Source organism: Hydra viridissima, unplaced genomic scaffold (genome assembly GCF_058129835.1).
Source record: "Hydra viridissima isolate aposymbiotic clone 2 unplaced genomic scaffold, HvirCarnegie_v1 scaffold_5, whole genome shotgun sequence".
NCBI lineage: Eukaryota > Metazoa > Cnidaria > Hydrozoa > Anthoathecata > Hydridae > Hydra > Hydra viridissima.
The window spans coordinates 8085767-8104531 of record NW_028324304.1 but is presented as its reverse complement, the minus strand read 5'-3'; the positions used below and the strand labels follow the sequence as shown (position 1 = coordinate 8104531).

At 28.5% G+C, this 18765-nt stretch overlaps 2 protein-coding genes and 1 pseudogene across 4 annotated transcripts; 2 read left to right on the top strand and 1 right to left on the bottom strand.

The window, feature by feature from the left end:
• The first annotated feature begins 46 nt into the window (after positions 1–46).
• LOC149888404 (uncharacterized) lies at positions 47–9764 on the top strand. 3 transcript variants are annotated; one of them, XM_090087857.1, is made up of 10 exons: positions 47–243; positions 348–544; positions 1803–1940; positions 6738–6865; positions 6995–7085; positions 7227–7332; positions 7916–7971; positions 8111–8257; positions 8596–8682; positions 8778–9764. In XM_090087857.1, the coding sequence occupies exons 2-10, from the start codon at positions 388–390 to the stop codon at positions 9470–9472; spliced, it is 1605 nt and encodes a 534-aa protein (XP_089943983.1). In that variant the 5' UTR covers positions 47–243; positions 348–387; the 3' UTR covers positions 9473–9764. The 3 variants fall into 3 exon arrangements, with proteins under 3 accessions (XP_089943983.1, XP_089943984.1, XP_089943985.1); XM_090087858.1 differs by having other exon boundaries at positions 150–544; positions 8596–8673; XM_090087859.1 differs by lacking the exons at positions 47–243; positions 348–544; positions 1803–1940; ... (1 more) ...; positions 6995–7085; positions 7227–7332 and adding an exon at positions 7568–7689.
• On the bottom strand, positions 2781–6176 carry LOC145192259 (uncharacterized). The gene is made up of 3 exons (XM_080069470.2): positions 5478–6176; positions 5259–5322; positions 2781–5169 (listed from the first exon to the last, which is right to left on the bottom strand). Exons 1-3 carry the CDS (start codon positions 5918–5920, stop codon positions 3334–3336), a joined length of 2343 nt encoding a protein of 780 aa, XP_079925596.2. The 5' UTR covers positions 5921–6176; the 3' UTR covers positions 2781–3333.
• Positions 9765–12497: 2733 nt separating the features above from the next.
• On the top strand, positions 12498–14090 carry LOC149888403 (uncharacterized; annotated as a pseudogene).
• The last annotated feature ends 4675 nt before the right edge of the window (positions 14091–18765 follow it).

Below are 18765 nucleotides of genomic sequence, written 5' to 3'. Positions count from 1 at the left end.
AATAGTGCTCTCATTCCATGTGGTCAAAATCTCTCCCATTCCAAAAAAAAAATTTTATGTGCTACTCCTCTAAGAGATGTCCTCATAAGAGTTTTATTACTTTTTGTCTAAATGGTAATTAATGAAGACACATATAATTTTTCTAATAGTCATAAAGTTTTAATCATTTAATTTTTTATTTCTTCATAAAATGTGGTTTGTGTCTTCCTAGTATACTTTCCTCAAATGACCAGAAGTTATTAGGTAACGTATATTTATTTATATTACAATTATTAGGTTTTACATGCAATTGTTTTCATTTAAAGTTTATGTAAAAAATGTTAAGTTTACTAGTCTTAATGCCATAGTTTACAGGAGCTGGAAATTTTAACTCCACTCAAGAAAGCGATGGAAGCTCTTTTTATTTTTTTTGACTTGGAAGCTGCTCATGGTGACAAGTTTTTTGGTGACATCATTGAAATAGGTGCATTGGTTGATCCTCGTGTTTTAAAAAATGCGGCATTTCAAAGTCTTATCAAAACAAACCAAAAGCTCTCTTACTTTAGTAAGTTTCTAATAAATAGTACTTATTTCATATATTTACATATATATATATATATATATATATATATATATATATATATATATATATATATATATATATATATATATATATATATATATATATATATATATATATATATATATATATATATATATATATATATATATATATATATATATATATATATATATATATATAGAAGCTGTGTGTAGAATGTAAAGTATTTTGTATGTGGTGTTCTTACTGTTAATAGTTCAAATCTTTTTCTAAGTTTTTTAAATGCTTGTGTGCATAGAGTTATTATACTAGGCATTTTACCAAAAAATGTCTTTTTGTTGGAGAGATATTTCTAAAATTGAAAGAGAATAAAATTGAAGAAATCATCAAGATAAAATTAAAAGAAAATTACCCATTAGTTTACCATTAGTTTATCTAATCATGCAATGCATGTGTATGGTGTGATGAGTATGGCTTTTGGTATTTCTTTTCAAAACTGAACTTATTTGTTTCTTTCACTAAAAAATTTTCTCTACGATGCTATATTAATTTTTTTGCGAAAACTAATAGATTTGCTTTTAAAAATTATTGCATTCTTTTTTGTTCAGGGGTATCTTCTAAAAGCAGGTAAGTTGTTTGTATAAAGCTCATCTAAAAAACATTTTGAACTTGCAGTTCTCAGTTCTTCAACTTATCAATATATCTTCATCTAAGTTAACATTATCTTATATAAAAACATTTCTTCTAACCTATTTGTTTTTGCTTTGTCATGAAGTTTGCTAATCAGGTTTAAATTATATTTGTCTTTTTACGAGGAAAGTAACATAAGTTATTCCCTTGTGTTGAAAAAAAAGTGTAAAAAAATAAATAAATAAATAAATAAAGCTAGTGAAAACATAAGTTAGTATTAGCTTTAATGTTTGCAATAAACTTAATATGATTTTGTACAACCCAAAAATCTGTTTAAAAATTTAATATTTTTAAAATTTTATAATATTTTAATATAATTTTACAATATTTTAAAATTATATATTTTAAAAATGTTTTACATTATTATATAAAATAAATTATTTAATTATTATTAAATAACTATTATTTGTTAATAATATATGTAATTATTATATAATTAACTATTAATTTGTATAAAACCTTTTAAATTATGTTATAAATTTTATAAATGTGCAATTAATTATTTATATTTAGAAAACCCTTCTCTAGATATAAGTTAATAGAGTAAAAAACATATATGAAACTTTTATAGCTCTCAAAAGATGCTGCATCAAGCAGAGCGATTTAGTTAATCAGAAGTCGTTTATAGAAGTGTTCACTGAATTTTTATGTTGGATTAAAGTGATGACTGAAAATGCCAGTAGTTTTCACAAAAAGCAGTTTTATCCAGGTATGTTCAACTGTAGATAAACTAATTAACTAGAAAACCTTACAGGTTTTTGTTTTGATTTGAGGATCAAGTCTATTGTTCATGGATGAGATTAACAGTGAAATGATGAAAGGTCAAGTAAAAAAATAGTTCTGTTGTGGCTGTTTATGGGAGCAGTAAAATTCTGTGTTATCTGCATGGTTTTGCATGCATGGTCTTGCATGCATGACTTAAAAATTAAACTTTGCTTTTAAGTATTTATAATTTACAATGTTCATAAATTATATTCAAATTACATATTTGGTTTTTATTGACTTTTGCAACATTTTGGACCTAAACTAGCATTGCAAAAATAAATATTTTTACTATTCTATATTTTTACTATTAATTTACATTTTCTTTTATATGATATATGTATGCACAAATTATTTTGTATTATATGACATGTATGCACTTAAAAATTAATAAATTTAACATGTTATAAAATGATACATGCAATTATGATAATGTGCTATTTTGACATGTGGTATTCAGATATGGAGTCAGAATTGGAGCTGGGAATTTTTGTACAATTGTTACTTGCATTAAGATTAGATCATAAATATATTTTTACTAGGAACCTAAATTCCTAACAGTTCACAAATTGCAGCCCTTAAAAAGAAATAAAATGTAGAAAAGAAGGTTATTTTTTTACTTTTTATAGGATGAAGCAACCACAAACTATTTTCAGAAATTTCTTCAAAACTTGAGAAAATCAAATAGTTTCTTCTAAGTTTGAGAATATCATTTGCAGTTATAAATTTTTCAGTTATAATACACTGTGAATGGAAAATCACAATTTGACATAAGCACTAAGCCACTACCAAAATGTACTTTTTTTCTCAGATCATATTGGCTCACTTTGGGATTTGTTGTACATATTATTCTAAGACAATCCTGAAAATTTAAGACCTATTGGATAAAGAGCAATTTTGGGAAATAGTTTTAAAGTTTTTAAGTATTCTCTTGTTTTCAATGAATTATTCATTTTTATGGCATTTTTAATATTTATTATACTTCAGTACAAACTTTGATACAAATATTCATTCCATTAGAATATTTGAATATTATGGAATGAATATTCACCACATAATCTTAAACACTGAGATAGAAACAGAGGGCTGAGGGGCAAGAGTCCCCCCCCCCTCCTTAAAACTTTATTTTTTTATTTAAATTTTGTTTCTGGCTGCCTTAGCCCCCGCTTATTTCTGAAATTACTGCGTTCAACATGTTTTTTTGCACAGGGGTGATTTCAAAGTTAAGTTTAAGAGAGGTTTGCTATTTTTAAAAAAATTATTCTTGACAGTAGTCAAGTCAAGGATGCCCTCTGACTTTGGTATGTGATCTAAATTAAATTGAAAAAAAAAACATTTTCTCATGAAAAAGGTATAAAGTAATCAGTTTTAGATAAATTACATTTATTTTCTGCTCTGCTTTGGTTTTTAGTTAGAATAAAATTATGTCTCTTTACTTGACCATAAACTATCTTTGATGCCTCTGATACTAGCTTCACGGACCTTTCCACTGACTGTGAATTGTTGGGTAAATCTGTAAGAATAGGTTTTTTAGAAGTCTGCAAAGCGTTCTCTAATTCAAATGATGGAATTAGGATAGAAGTTGGAGGTTCAACCTCAATTAAAGAAACATCAACTAAACTACTCCATGTATAAGCGTTAAAGTTAATAGGCATAATTAATTTTGCTTTGATTTTTGGTTTGACTTCAGGACTTACTTCTCTTAATTGCCTTATGTGCAAAACTTGCTTAATAGCTTGAGCCCTTGTATCTTTTTCATCATCTTGCAACATAGAATATAAAAAGTTTTCTTGAAGACAGCAATAAGAGTTTCCTTGAAGATTTTGAAAAACAATTTGCTGTATATTATCTGCCTGATTTTTAACAAGCTCTATTGTCTTATGAAGAAGTCTAGGAGCATCTTTATAAAGTCCAGACCTTTTATGGGCAAACCACATGGGGCAATATACTTGGACTATATACTTTGTAATTGTACACAACTCATCTGTAGGATTCTTCGATCTTGCATAAACCATCATTATTCTTAAAGCTAGAGTTAACCATCTGGCATGGTAAACAGGTCCTGGTTTTTTTATTGAATATTTTGGAGATATAAAGCCTTTAGATATTCCAATACAGTACTCGTAAAGTTTACGTTGATCTGTACTAAGATCAGATAAAATATTAGAGTTTACATAGGAATCAATCTCTGAATGAATTGGAACAAAATCAATTATTGGTAAATCATGCAAATCACTTGCAGAAGCTTTTTGACCAATAGGGCCCTTATATTTCTTTGGATCGTTAGTTTTACCATCTACTTCAGCTATGACATGGCGAAGTGGTAACTCATTTTGGTGAAGTACACATCCTATTAAATGGATTCGTCGGTTTAAAAGCTTTTCTAATGTCACAACTAAGCCATTATCTGCACCAGTATTAGCAGAAGTATTATCAAGAACAATGGCTTCCAAACTACTAATGCTGTTGTATTTTTTGAGTATTTTTAGAGTCTCAGTTGCCATTGTAATTCCTGTTCCATTTTTTATTTCAATATGAGTTAAATATTTCTTAGAAAAAGGTCCACTTTCTGCAGTAAAAGTTAAGTGATGTTCATCTTTTACTGTTCTTTTAATAATAGGTTCTGCATATTGATCATATCCTAATATATGTGCTAATGTATTTTTGTCTTTTTTACTATCTACTCCAATGACTTTTAAATGAAAAACTTCTGAACTATGTTTTTCACTAATCATGGTTGAAACACGCTTTTTAGTATCAAATATCTTTTTTTCAGTGATAATTTGTGATCTGTCATTTTGAGTTATAATTTGATAGTCTATCAAGGTAGCAGTTGCTATGGCAGATGTTGCAGCGTCACTAACTTCGAACCTGATAGCAGCTTTGGCAATGTTAGTTAAATCTGTGTAATTTTTTTTACACAGTGTTTTTGCAAAAAACTCATGGTTTTGATTTTTATAATCATCATTATTATCTATTTCTACATCATAAGTTTCACTGATACAATCATTATCTGAATGAAGTGCCATGTCACTTGTTAAATAAATTTTCTCCTTACTTTTTTTTCTTGCGATCTTGGCTGTCTCTTTCTTATCAATTTGGCCTATCTGCCAAGTTCCAAAGGGCCCTCGCTTAACTTTTTGATCCTTTAAATACTCTCGTTCTAGAACTGGAACCTTAAGTTAAAAAAAAAAATTTTATAGCTTAGAGAAAGTATTTAAATAATAAAAAGCATAAAAAATAATTATACAAAAAAAAAAGTCACCTGTTTGCTTTCTTCACAGAGACATACATAGTGCTTGTTAGTGCAACCCTTGCATCGAACATTTCTAAAGGGTAATATGTATAATAAAATATAATGCCATAATTTGAGAAGAAATAAAAAAACTTTACAGCTGTAAAATTTGTTGACAGTTTAGTCACAAATTTGTGTGAACAAACATATTGTTTAATATTGTGGTTTTTTGAAAATGTAACTTCAAACCTGTCATCGCAATTTAAAAGAGGAAGTTCACATCTGCATGTTGATATGTCAAACAACTTTAAAAGGTTATTTTCCAACCAACGAACACTGTTTTTATGTTTTGAAGCTTTAGATCGTTCAGCTGCAATTACTTTTTGAAATGTTCTTTGTAACTTATTTCTTAGAGGTTTTTCCTTCATAAGTGGAAGATTTGGATTCACTTTTTTCCAAATTTTTAAAATTTCTTCACTTACTTTTAAAACTATGGCAGGAGAATCAATTTTTTTAGTTGTAATCATTTCTTTTTCGACCTTATAAGCATATTGAATAGTCTGTTTATATGTTGGAAGGTCACTAACAGGTAGTTCATTTGGTTGCCCAGCATATCTTTCACTTTCATGTCTAGTTATAATATTATGCGTTCTTTTTCTTGTTGGTTTCCCAGATCCACATTTTGCATTCATTTTTTAATATTTAAATTCAGTCTGAAAAAGATTTTTTATATACTTGTTGTGTAAGATAATATAATATGATAATACCATAAATACAAAAGCAAAATATATGGCTAATATAAATACTTTATCCGTATTAGATTTTAATTATTATTTTATATTATAAAACATCGCAAAAAGTATCCTTTTCCAAACACATTTAAAAATGGCAAACTTGTTGTTATTATACAAATTTAAGACGCGAAAATAACATTTTAAGCGAGGTTCTGTCCTATTTTGCAATACTTAAATGGAACCATGAAAATGTAATTGGTTTTATTTTTCCCAAAATAATGACTAAGTTTTAAAATTTTTTAAATTGCAAATAATTTTATTGAATATAAATAGTACATTTCCCAAAGTGAGCCGAGTGTTGACTTTAACTTGGTAGTGGCTTAATAAGCACTGTCAAATTGTGATTTTCCATGACTGGTGAGAAGAAAGTTTTAAAGAGTTGGTTCAAGAGTAAAAGTATTAAGAATAAAGTGCTGTTGAAACTCTAATATATTTTCTATGTGTTCAGATGCCTTCTCTAATTTTTAAAAAGGTAGCAGTAAACAAATTTCAGAGTTTTTAAAAAGTTCTCTTAAGTTTGTTCATCACTATCTTAATGTAAATCTAAGAGTTGTAATTATAAATGTGTACCCTTTAATAATTTAGTAGTTGAAGATAAATTTATAGCAAATTTAATGAAAGAAATTTATTTATTTTTGGTAAAATTAATCATATTTAATTAATCCTGTGTCAAGTATCTATATTTAAGTACTAGACATCTTTTTTTTTCTTTAAGTGTTAGTAGCTCATGGTGGCTTTGAAAATGACTTTATAATGATTCAAGGAAATATGCACAGATATGGAATGGATATCAACCTTCTGTCTGACTTAAGTTTTGCTGACACTTATTGTTTGGCTAGAACAGTTTGTTCTTAATTTTAATTTATTTTTATTTTATCATGTGAATATTTGTTTTGAATTCTAAAGTTCATTAAAGCCTTTAAAATGTTAACCTAAAATTTTCAGCTTTCATTGACTTTTTATACAATTCAGCTGCGTGAAAAAGGTATAAAAGATTTGCAAGGGACCCATCTTTCAATAAAAGATTTGCTACAGAAGTTTTTCCCTGATCAAACTTTTCATGGTCAGATCAATTTTTTAAATTGCCAATTAACTATTATTCTAATTATTTGTCTATGAAAATCTATGAAAAATTCTGGTACATATCTCTAACTAGAAATTGATTTGCTTCTCCCTTCAAATTTCTTTATTTTTATATTTTTAGGTTTCCATAGAGCTCTGAATGATGTTGGCTTTATGGTTAAAATTTTCCTAGAGTCACCTCTGGAAATTTGGTTTAGTGAGATAGAAATTTCAACTTTCAATAATAGGTAAGGTTACAATGTGCTAAAAACTTTTAGAAGATGTATGAGCAATTAGACAAATAATTTTTAATAGAAATATACAAATATTCAAATATAGAGTTGACAATAGTTAGGATATATATAGGTTGGTACCTTTTTAATCTTTCTTTTTTTTTCTTTTTTTTTTTTTGTATAAAATGCACCAATAAAAAGTTCATTGGATAGAGAAACTCATTTGTTAAGAATTGATGGTTCCTTGTAGTACCTTGACAGACATTCGTGTCTTAGAGTAGAGAAATAATTGCATTTGTAGGATTGACAACTAAAATAATCTGAAAGGAAGGAACTTAACACTTATCATCTGCTATGATAAGTGTTCCCCAGGTTTTAACATTGTTTAATTATATTAGGTATTTATTAGGTCTAATTTTATTAGGTATTTGCTTGGTTTACTTTAGTAATGCAATAGTTTTTTTTGAAATTACAGCTCAAGTTTACTCATATACTAATATTTGCTGTGAATTTAAAATTTATGTAAATGAGTCAATTAAAAAAGTGTATTTGTTGGTTAAATTTACTTATCTTAAAAAAAATTTTTTTCTTCTGAAAGGCAAACTAATTTTATCTCTTGCGCCACAAGTAAAGAGAATTCGGAGACCTTAAAAGGTGATAATTATTATTTTTTTTAATGTTAAATTTAATTATCTTTATTATTTAAGTATCTATTGATTTAATTTAAGTTTAAAAACAATTTACTTTGAGATTATCTATGCTATATGATTTCTATAATGCTAATAATTTAAAGCTGTCATGCCTGCTGGATTGCCCAAAGTTACTCATACCATGACTTTGAAAAGGCTATTGCGAAATGGTCTAACTCACGATCGTCTCAAAGAAGTATTTCAAAGTTCTGTTTCATTCTTGGATTTCTATGATAAAATGAAAGAAATTGGTAAGGAAACAGCACTTGAAGTAATCAGTTAAATATTGGCAGCAAAAATACTTTCAATTAAAAAAATTATAACATAAATTCTTAATTATTAGCGGGTTTTGTTTTTAATCGCGCTTCTTAATTATTAGCGGGTTTTGTTTTTAATCGCGCTTCTTAATTATTAGCGGGTTTTGTTTTTAATCGCGCTTCTTAATTATTAGCGGGTTTTGTTTTTAATCGCGCTTCTTAATTATTAGCGGGTTTTGTTTTTAATCGCGATTCTTAATTATTAGCGAGTTTTGTTTTAATCGCGATTCTTAATTATTAGCGGGTATCGCGGTTCTATTTTTTCCTTTTAGGTATCAGTCGTAAAGCATCAAAATCACTTGCAGCTCAATTATCAGCAATGGGAGTCGAATGCACTGGAAACGATGAGAGTATATACCGTAATTGATATGCTACTCAAAATAGTTGTTTTTATCTCTCTTTTTTTTTTTTTTTTCTTATGTAAAAATCTATTTAAAAATTAATCTTTTTTTAGGTTTTAATGATTCTGGTATTAAATCGTGTAAAAAAGCAGCTAAATTATCTGCAGATCATTTTTATAGTATGTTCTCTGACGATTTTTTTTCCGCTCCAAATGATTATGAGTACGAATTCGGTACTTTCACTCGCGAAGAAATTCAATCCATGGATAACCATTTTGAAAATTTGTTTTATACAACATATGGAAATTTATGTCTCAAAACCAGAAGTAATATCTCTAAAAGTACAGCCATTCCTGCTAGGAAAAATAAATGTAATTTTAAAAATACTGAAAATCAATGCAGTGTTTCTAAGATAAATGAATCATGCAAAGAGAAAGTTGAACATACTCTTAAAGATAAAAACAACGAAGAAAGTGAAAATTGGGAGTTAGACATTTCGGATGTTAATGTAGAGTTTGAATTGCCCCTAAATCGGGGTCCACTAGCAAAAGTTATACCCATAGGTATGACTGAAGATTGCTTCAATGGTCTCAGTTACTCAGCGCGTGTTCCTCTCTTCAAATATTTTAGCGATGTTGATTTAAAAGCAAGACCCAAAGGTGGATTTCCAATTCCTCACAAAAAAGTTTTGCATAAAAAGGAAAGAACCTTAAATACAAAAAATGCTGCTTTTCGTGACGAACTTTTCCATGATTCCAGTCGGACTGTGGTTAAAGCCAAAGATGGTGAGGTTTATATTTTGTTGTAAAAATGGTGCAAAATTTTTAGATACGTTGATCTATGGCTTTGAATATAATTTTATAAAAGACTTTTTAGACAAATTTAATATTTTTTAGTAAAGCCAAACATTTCAGGTTTACCTAAGGTTTTTTTATTTAAACAACTGTTTAACTTTTTTTTAAAAGAACATTTTTTGCCATCGTTTTTTGGTGGAGTTCGCATTTTTGAATATTTTCTTTCACTAACGTTCACGTTCGCTTATAAATATATTCAACCGGTGTTTTTACTTTATAATTGCAAGGATGACAACTTTACTATTTCGCGGGTGTTTTTTTTACTGATTCTATGATATTGACATTAATTCCCCCCACCCTCCCCTCTCACATTTGGTTTTATAAGTAACTCTTATTTAAAATAATGCAGTGATCAAACTGCGGCTCTTTATTTGCTTTCCTAATTATGGCAAGATTATAATTTTTTTGAATTTGAGAATTTTCTGCGTAAGTAGAATTAAAATGTAAAAAGTTTGCAATCTCATCGTTTCGTGGAAGAGCCCACACCAAGATTGTCAAAGACCGCATGTAGCTCGCAATCCGTGATATGCCGACTACCGTATTCAAATTAATCATGAATAACAGACTAATTTAAATTAGATCACAGACCTCCAATGTGAACTTTGAGAAGTTGGATAATCATTAATTTTTGATTTTTTTGTTGTTTTTGTGCATTTTAAAACTTGACAAAGAATCATTTTTTGAGAAAAACTTCCAACGTTTATCTTGGTTCAACTGATTAAACCTGCCTGTAATAAAAATCTGCAAGCTGATAAACTTTTCACCCTAAATAAACCATATTAGAATATTAGAGCGTGAATGTATCAGAAACAAATATCCGAAGGATATAAAACATTTTTACAATCTATAGAAACTTTAACAAAAAACATTAGATTAATAAAACACCAGTGACAAAATATTTATATTTTCTGACTATCGTTAGGGTTGAATCATCATACAGACGACGTGTTACAATAACTTAAAGGTCTTAACGTAACTCATGACTTAATTGCGCAAAATGATAATAACGCTGTTAAAGAGCGAAAGACAATAGAGCATGTCCCAACAAGCAAACATTTTTTATTCTCTCTCTCTCTCCATATTTTAGTAATTTTCTGTGCTATAACTAAGTTCAAAGTTGACTTTGTAATTCTTTCAGAGTTTAAGGTCTGTGAGTATTGATTTTAAAATTAGATTACTTACCAATAAATACTCCTTACCTTATCATTTATAGATTTCTCGATTCTTCATTGTTTTCAACAATTGTAATATGCTAGAAAACATCTTTCCGAGCAAAGGTTATATTTTTATTACTACTAAAATTTTTAGAGTAAAGATCGAATATATGGAATTCATTAACTTTGTCCTGCAGAAAAAACAAAAAATCGAAAAAAGTAGTCCAAAGTTACTTTGAGTAAATGTTTGAATCCAAAGTTACTTTGAAGCACTCGCACCTGCGCAAGTTTTTTGCGTTTAATCTTTTTGAAAAGTTGGGATTTTTAGTATTTGAATACAATAAACAACCTTTACTTTTTATTCTGAAAAATCTGAGATTTATAATCAGATTTTATTTATAAAGATATTTACAAAAATTTTATTATTGAAAAGTTGTCAGAAAGTCTTTTTGTTTTCAATAGAACATAAAAAGTATTGCTATAACATATATTTTTGGCAACTTTGCTCAAAATTTGTTTTCAATTTGAGTACGGTGAAACCAGATTTTCTACTTTATATTCCAAACAGAATGCCCATCAAGCCAATTATAGTAAGCTGGTGATTAGTATGCAACATGGAATCAACAACCAAAATTGTTAATTTAACGTTGAAAAACAATGTCCACCCAATGTTTTTTTAAAGTTTCATATCAACATTGATATACTACTTTGGACAGTAGATCAATATAAAAACAATATTGGCTATAAAAATTAAACCCTCTCATTGAATCTGCATAAATGTATTCTATAGGATTTTACTAATAGCTTCATCTCAGATTTTCCAACGATGCCATTTAACTAGCTTTTGTAAAAATAACAGATAGAAATACTTCGTTTTACTTTTCTGCAGATATGCAAGAAAACTACAATTTACGAATATCAAAACACTGTGATAATTGCAGTTAATGTTTGTAATTAGGGGAGACCGGGGCTAGTTGGCAGCAGGGTAAGTTGACAAATTGCGTTTTTCTGCAAAGCCTTTCATCAGAAAGTGCCAATAATCTCAGGAAAACTTCCTAGTTGACCATTTCATCTTTCACTGTAGTATTGTAAGGATTTGCGCATGCGCATAAAAGATATTGTGATTTATGTGTTTTTTCCACATTTTTGTAACTTTTACAACTTCTTTATTTTTTCGATTTTTAAAAGCAATTGCATCAAGTGCTCGTAAACTTGATTAAATTTATATCTTGCATGGTTCAGTGAAACATGTCCAACCATTCATTTTTTATTATTTACCTTTTTCAGGGATCGGTAGCGGAGTTTGTAACCAAATAGCTGTAGGGGTTAGTTGGCAAAAGTTTGGCGGGGCAAGTTGGCTGTATATTTCAACTAAATCCGATTGCGGACGTAAATTTCAAGAGTTTTTCCTTTTTAATTTTTTGAAATATTATATTAAAATCGATTCGATAAATAGATCACATAGATCACATGCGAAACTACAAAAGAAAAACAGAGAGGCTATAACTCCTCAAAACGTTATAAAAAATGCTGTTGATGCTGTTTTATTAGAAGGAAAATCTATACAAAAAACTGCCAAAGACTTTAATATAAAAATTTTGTTAGTGTTTTTATTTAAAAATAGAGTGCTCAATGGTCTTGAAGAACATATCAGTTATATTTTATAACTGTGTGTTACTGCGTGTTAACCTATATGTGTGTTAAAGAACATAGCAGTTATATTTTATAACTGTGTATTGTGTGTGTGTGCGCGCGCGCATATATATAGTGTTATTTATTTTAATATTGGTATTGTTCATTTAGGTCTTTTCTGATTTACAAGAAGATTTGTTGGAACAATATCTGACTAAAGCTTCTGATATTTATTATGGACTTTCTCCTAAGGAAGTAAGAAAACTAGCTTATCAGTATGGAAAAGCGAATAGCATAAAAATGCCTCATAATTGGAGTGAAAATGAAGCAGCTGGAGAGGACTGGTTCAGTGCTTACCTCAAAAGGCACAAAAAACTGTCAAATAGAAAACCTGAGGCAACAATTCTAGCACGTGTTTCCAATTTTAATCCAACATACGTTCAAAAGTTTTACAACAATTTACAAATTGTTCTTAATTGTTTAAAGTTAGAAAGTGGAGATATTTGGAATATGGATGAAACTGGTATTACCACAGTTCAAACTCCAGATCATATTGTAGCAAGAAAAGGTTTTAAACAAAATGGGCGTGTTACTTCTGCTGAGAGAGGCAATTTAGTAACTGTGGCAATTGCTGTTTCTGCAAGTGGAAATTCAATTCCTCCATTTTTCATATTTCCTCGTGTGAAAATTTAAAAGCTATTTTTTAAATGGTGCTTCTAATGGAAGTCCAGGCGCTGCAAACCCAACTGGTTGGATTACCAAAGTTCTATTTTTGCAGTTTTCCTATCATTTTGTCAAATATGCCAGAAGTACAAAAGAACAACCCGTTTTGTTCCTATTAGACAATCATGACTCTCATATTTCAGTAGAGGCTTTAGATTACTTTAAAGAAAATGTGGGTATCAGTTTGTTCATTTCCTCCTCATTACAGCCACAAACTTCAACCTCTAGATTGAAGTGTATTTGGACCTTTTAAAAAATACACTAACACAGTTTGCGATGCATGGATGACAATGCACCCTGGTTCCACAATGTCTATTTACAGTATACCAGGTATTGTGAGTAACTCATTTCCTTTAGCATGTACCCCTAATAATATCAAGGCTGGTTTTGCAAAAACAGGAATTTTCCCACTAAATGTTAACATTTTTAGTAAACACAATTTTATGCCAGCCTATACCACAGATAGACCAGCTCCAAACAAGACTGTGCTGTGGAAAGTACAGCGCTAAATATAAGTAAGGTAGCTGATGTTGACTTTACAATATCAGAGAATGACATGTTAGAAGTTGGTTGCTCAAAAGATACAGAACCACATCATGATATTCAAGCAATAATGATGTACGATGCATCTACAGAGTCAACTGTAGTTCTATCGCCTGAGATTAAAAAGAAAAAGTTAGCAATTGAAGAGAGAAAACAAACAAAAAAGTTAAATAAAGATAATGATAAGATAAGTAAAAGATCAACTAGTAAATGAAGTATATACTTAATGGGAAAAAGTTTGAATTGTCCAAATAGCTCTGTAGAATAGGAGTGTTTTTGTTTGATTTGTGTTTAAATGTTTTCTAAAAGTAAACCAGAATAAATCTGTTCAATGCACCCAATGTCACTTTTGGGCTCTCAAGTCATGCATAATCAAAAACTCTTTATTTTTCATTTGCAATAATTGCTGCTAGCTGATTTGAAACTCAATTAGTTGAAAATATTCAAATAATAAAAAAGTACACGTTTTAATTCTTATTGTATAACCATAAATTGAGAACACTGTTTTGTTTTCACTTTTTTTCACTTTTTTATTAAATTATACTTTTTAATTATAATTACTCTTTTGCTTAAAATATTACAATGACCCAAAAGTTTGATGATATTGATAAAAGTATATTTCAGCTATGATTTCTTTTAAAAAAAAAAGGGATGGGGGGTTAAAATAATATTGAAATACATATAAATAGGACCTTAAGCTTTAATTTTTATTATTGTGAGTCAACTTACCCCTTGAGTATAAGCAACTTACCCCGTGGTGGGGTAAGTTGGCGCAATTTTTTTTTTTTTTTTTTTGAGGGCTCGGGAAGGCCCCAAGAATTTTTTTTTGTAAATGAATGCAACTTTTAAAAGTTACCCAAATTCATACTCTTTGGGACTACACTTTAATATTTTCGAAAAAATGTGCCGTTAGGGCTACAGAGCTTATAGAGTGAAATCCGAGTCAACTAGCCCCAGTCTCCCCTACTAATTTCTTTCAAAGCATCTGTTTTAAATCATTTCAATGAAAAAGTTGATTCTGACTTGCAAATAGTGTTAAAACATTGGAAGTTCGCAAATAACAATAACAACGTAACAGCAACAAATAAAAACGCCGTTTATTTATTTAACACTTTTAAATTTCTATAATTAAATCTTACTTTATGTTTTTGAAATTATTTCTTAATAACTTTAACTCTTTCAATTATAAATGCGCACTATCAAAAGACGTTCAGTAAAATTTGCACAATGTATCAAAACAAAGAGAAATAAAGAAAAACTGTTTGAGTTAAGCGAACAGACTTAATTAAGGTTAAAAAACTTTAAAAAGAGAAAGAAAAAGATTATGTTTAAATTTATTCAAATGCCAAACAGTTTACCAAGATCCAACTGGACTGGGAGGTAATTCATAATGGCTGATAATTCATAATAAAAAAATGCTGTTTGCATGATTTTATTACTTTCAGTACTAGCTTCTCCAAGACAAGTTTGTTATCATTATTTAATAGATAGCAATCATCAATGTTGGATAATCCTGCCTTAAGGTCTTTCTAAACATTAATTGACAACAATATATAATTTATAATATATATATATATATATAAAATATATAACACGTATAAAAATAGATTTCTAATTTTACATAAAAAAAATGAATTTATAAGAAAATTCATCGTAAGTAAATTTATCACAAAACAAATTCGTGCTGAAAGTTCGGCATAACTAAGTAATAAAAATCTGATCCACCTTTATTATTTAATAATATATCATTTGTGTGGGGATTTAGTTTTAGTTTTGCATGGCCAATGCGAGTTTTTGCAAGTCTTCAAACTTAAGCTTTGTTTTTTTTTACAAAAAGATCCTAAAGATTTTAAGAGCAGTTACATACTTTCGTGTATACTAAATTTATCACCATAACCTGCTTACTTTAGTGTTAAAAATTTATTTTCTTTCAAAATGGTGAAATATTTATCCAGAATATTTTACGACCTTCGAATAAAAAGGCTTTTAGATTTTTAGAGGCTTTTGAAAAAAAAAATAATAAAAAAAGGTTAATAATAACTACAGTCCAACCAAACTTATGTCTTTTACTTATATATTTTACTTTACAAGAAAAAATATCTTTCTTCAGTAAAAGCTCTAGAAACACCCCCCCCCCCCCCCCAAAATAAAAAAAAAAAAAAATGTTTTTTTTTCGGCAATTATTATAAAATTCGTAATGCATCAAAAAGATGTTTAAACTAAAGTTTCAAATAGATCCCTTAAAAATGTTGATACTGAGGCAATAAATAAGTCACAACTTTCATATCCAATCTCATGCTATCTATGCCAATATATTCTTTTTAAAAAGATAAAGGAGTTGTTCAAGACTGGTGATGTTGTAGCAACTGGTAGCCCCTTAGTTGGGGACATTTTAAGAAGGGTGTTTGCAACATGTATGTGCAGGGATAATAAAAAGAGATGCAAGCTATAATTCTCAGTATTTAATATAGTGAAACCATATAGAAAATACTGAAATGTTGTACAAACTTGTTTTTACCTACACTCACTATTTAATAAGAAATGCTCCACATTTAGATAGAATATTTCTGAATTGATTTTTTTTCTGTCCAAGTTTTCTGTTTTCAAATTGTGTCCTGTTTTCAAATCATTTAAGTGAGTGAAATTTTGAAGAGCCGATCTGGTTGTCCAGCATTAACTGCTGATGAATTTTAACCAAGAAATCCATCAATTTTTCAACGACAGAACTATAAATGTACTTGGAAGCAGAAGGAAGAGACATCTATTAAACAATATGTAAAATAATTAAAAATGTTAAACGCTTGAGTTTGAACAATGAAACATTCAAAACTCATTAAAATTGTTGTAAAAGTTTCATAACTTATTTTTTGTCATTTAAAAGAAAATAATTTATAGTTTTGCTGATAAAATACATCACCAAATACATATAAATGTTTCATATTTATTTGTATTTCATGACAATTAAATACGTAAAAAATAGAAAAAACAAAATTTTATTGCACAAGTCGTAAAAAACTCATCAAACTACTTCTCTTGCACTGTATATCTTATCTGCGCTGCGCCCAAAAAAAAGTATTCTTTAGAGCAAGATTGAAATAATCCTAGTATCTCCATTGTGATGAATACAAAATAACTTTTTATGAAGGAAAATAGAGTTATTTTAAATTTTTACAGCACAATCTCATTCTTGTCATTTTAAATTAAACCAATATTGATATCTTAGCGATCATAGAATACTTGGGTCAAATATTTTCAAAAAATAACTTAGTTAGGGACATAAGTTACATTAATTGTAATTAACTTTGCAATTTGGTAGAAAGTGAAAAAACCCTCTGAAGTAAAGTAACTTCCTGTTTGGGTGAATTATGTTGTAATTTTAGCCATTAAAACCTCAGCAGCTCTGTAGACTCGACCTTGCAACATATTGACTATTGTGCGTTTTAGTGTACCAATATGTGCAACAAACTAGGAGTAAGCCCTTACGCTCAAAAAATTTTCTTCACAAAATGCAAACAGAAAGCATAAATATCTTTTCAAGGTTACTTTCAGTGTTAATTTGTGAAACAAATAAGAGGGAAAAAATAACCTCCTTTCGAATAAAAACCTGGTTTTTTTTACTGAAGATAATTGAGTTAAACAAGAGCAATAGAAAATTACTTAGTTTGCTAGTTACAATCAGTAATTTTATTTAGTAAGTTCAAAAAGCTTACTAAATAAAATAATATAAAATAAAAAGCATGTTGGTGTTTATCTTAGAAAAAAAGTGCTGACAAAGAGGATAGGTTAACGGTACTGAGAAATTCAGCCCTTTAAAATATTTCAGTTTTTTTTATAGTTGTAGCATTACAGAGATTATCAAAAATCTTCTTTCATCAGTTAACTGATGTTTATAAGGAGAACATATTTTAGTAGTTTTGAGGATTCTTAATAAAAAATTTTTCTGTTGAAAATGTTTATGGCTGTAAAAATCTGTTTTTGGAATCTAAAAGGTTGACCAAAAAACAAATTTTATCTTTAAATAAATAACCTGGAAAATAGAGCTGAGTAAACATCCTTTATACGTAGCAGAAGTAGCACTGTAAAATACAATAAATACCATATTACTTATAATTAAGATATAATTGTTTGGATAGGAACAGTGTGGACATGTATTACAGGGGAAACTATGTTTAAGCCACGTAAACTGAGACAGATTTAAAGCAATACTGATTAATCGAGTTGCGCAGTCATATGGGCTAACTATTTACGTTAGAGCTTTTTTGAGATTACCACTAAAGGAGATGTTGCCACTCAATTTAAAATCGAAAGTTAATGATGAGTTTCTTTTGAGAAAATTTTATAAGGAAAAAGATATCTATTCATTCCGGACATTTCCTGACACAAACGACTCTACCTCGCACGGCAGATATAAAGAGCAAGTTTGCATCTAGATAAGGGTTAGTTATAAAATGAGTTGCAGCTGTTATAAAAATAATTTTTTTAAATTAGATGTTTAGAACATTAGAACAAATTTGTATGTATTCAACATCCCTTTCTACGGTAAGTCTTAGCAGTTAAGTAATAACTGTTAATTTCAAAAAAATCGACATAACAAACAACACGTAAATATTGATATTTTTTTCTACTCCACTTAACCTTGGTACTAGGAGAAACATTCAGCCAAATTAGCTTTAAGTATAGCGACATAAAAATTATTATTTAAACTACTTTTCTTATCTTTTTTTAGGCTTTGGATAGTTTTTTAAAGAAAAAATGCAACAGAAAACTGGGATGCATTTTGCAAGCGTCGCTGATTAACTTCTTGTTTGTTTTATCTAAATGATATAACTTAAAAAATCCTTTGATTGGAGTTTTCTCTAAAAAGTTGCAAAGTAGAGTTTGTGAAAAACATTAAACAGCTTTTCACAAAAAAACAAAATCTTAATAAAAGTAACAAAAGGACCTTCATAATTTAAAAAGAATGCTGAGTCCTAAAAAAGTTAACTTTAGCTTTACAGTTTAAAACCTTTTTTTTTCGATAAAATGATCTTAAGTTTTATAGTTATGAAATAAAGGCGTAAACAATGTAAAAACTCAAAAACTGAAATTTCGGCAACATGATTTATCAATTTTTTGTATCTTTTTCATTAAAGTAACATTTTTTTAAAGTGACATTTTTTTTAAACAAAATTTGAAAACTTAAAAAGCGCTTTATT

Coding starts and splice junctions, on each gene's coding strand:
- LOC149888404 (XM_090087857.1), top strand. CDS start 388: ATGGAAGCTCTTTTTATTTTTTTTGACTTGGAAGCTGCTCATGGTGAC. Junction 545..1,802: donor CCAAAAGCTCTCTTACTTTA/GTAAGTTTCTAA, acceptor AAACTTTTATAG/CTCTCAAAAGATGCTGCATC. Junction 7,086..7,226: donor CCCTGATCAAACTTTTCATG/GTCAGATCAATT, acceptor TTATATTTTTAG/GTTTCCATAGAGCTCTGAAT.
- LOC145192259 (XM_080069470.2), bottom strand. CDS start 5,920: ATGAATGCAAAATGTGGATCTGGGAAACCAACAAGAAAAAGAACGCAT. Junction 5,323..5,477: donor CTTTTAAATTGCGATGACAG/GTTTGAAGTTAC, acceptor ATTACCCTTTAG/AAATGTTCGATGCAAGGGTT. Junction 5,170..5,258: donor TCTGTGAAGAAAGCAAACAG/GTGACTTTTTTT, acceptor TTTTAACTTAAG/GTTCCAGTTCTAGAACGAGA.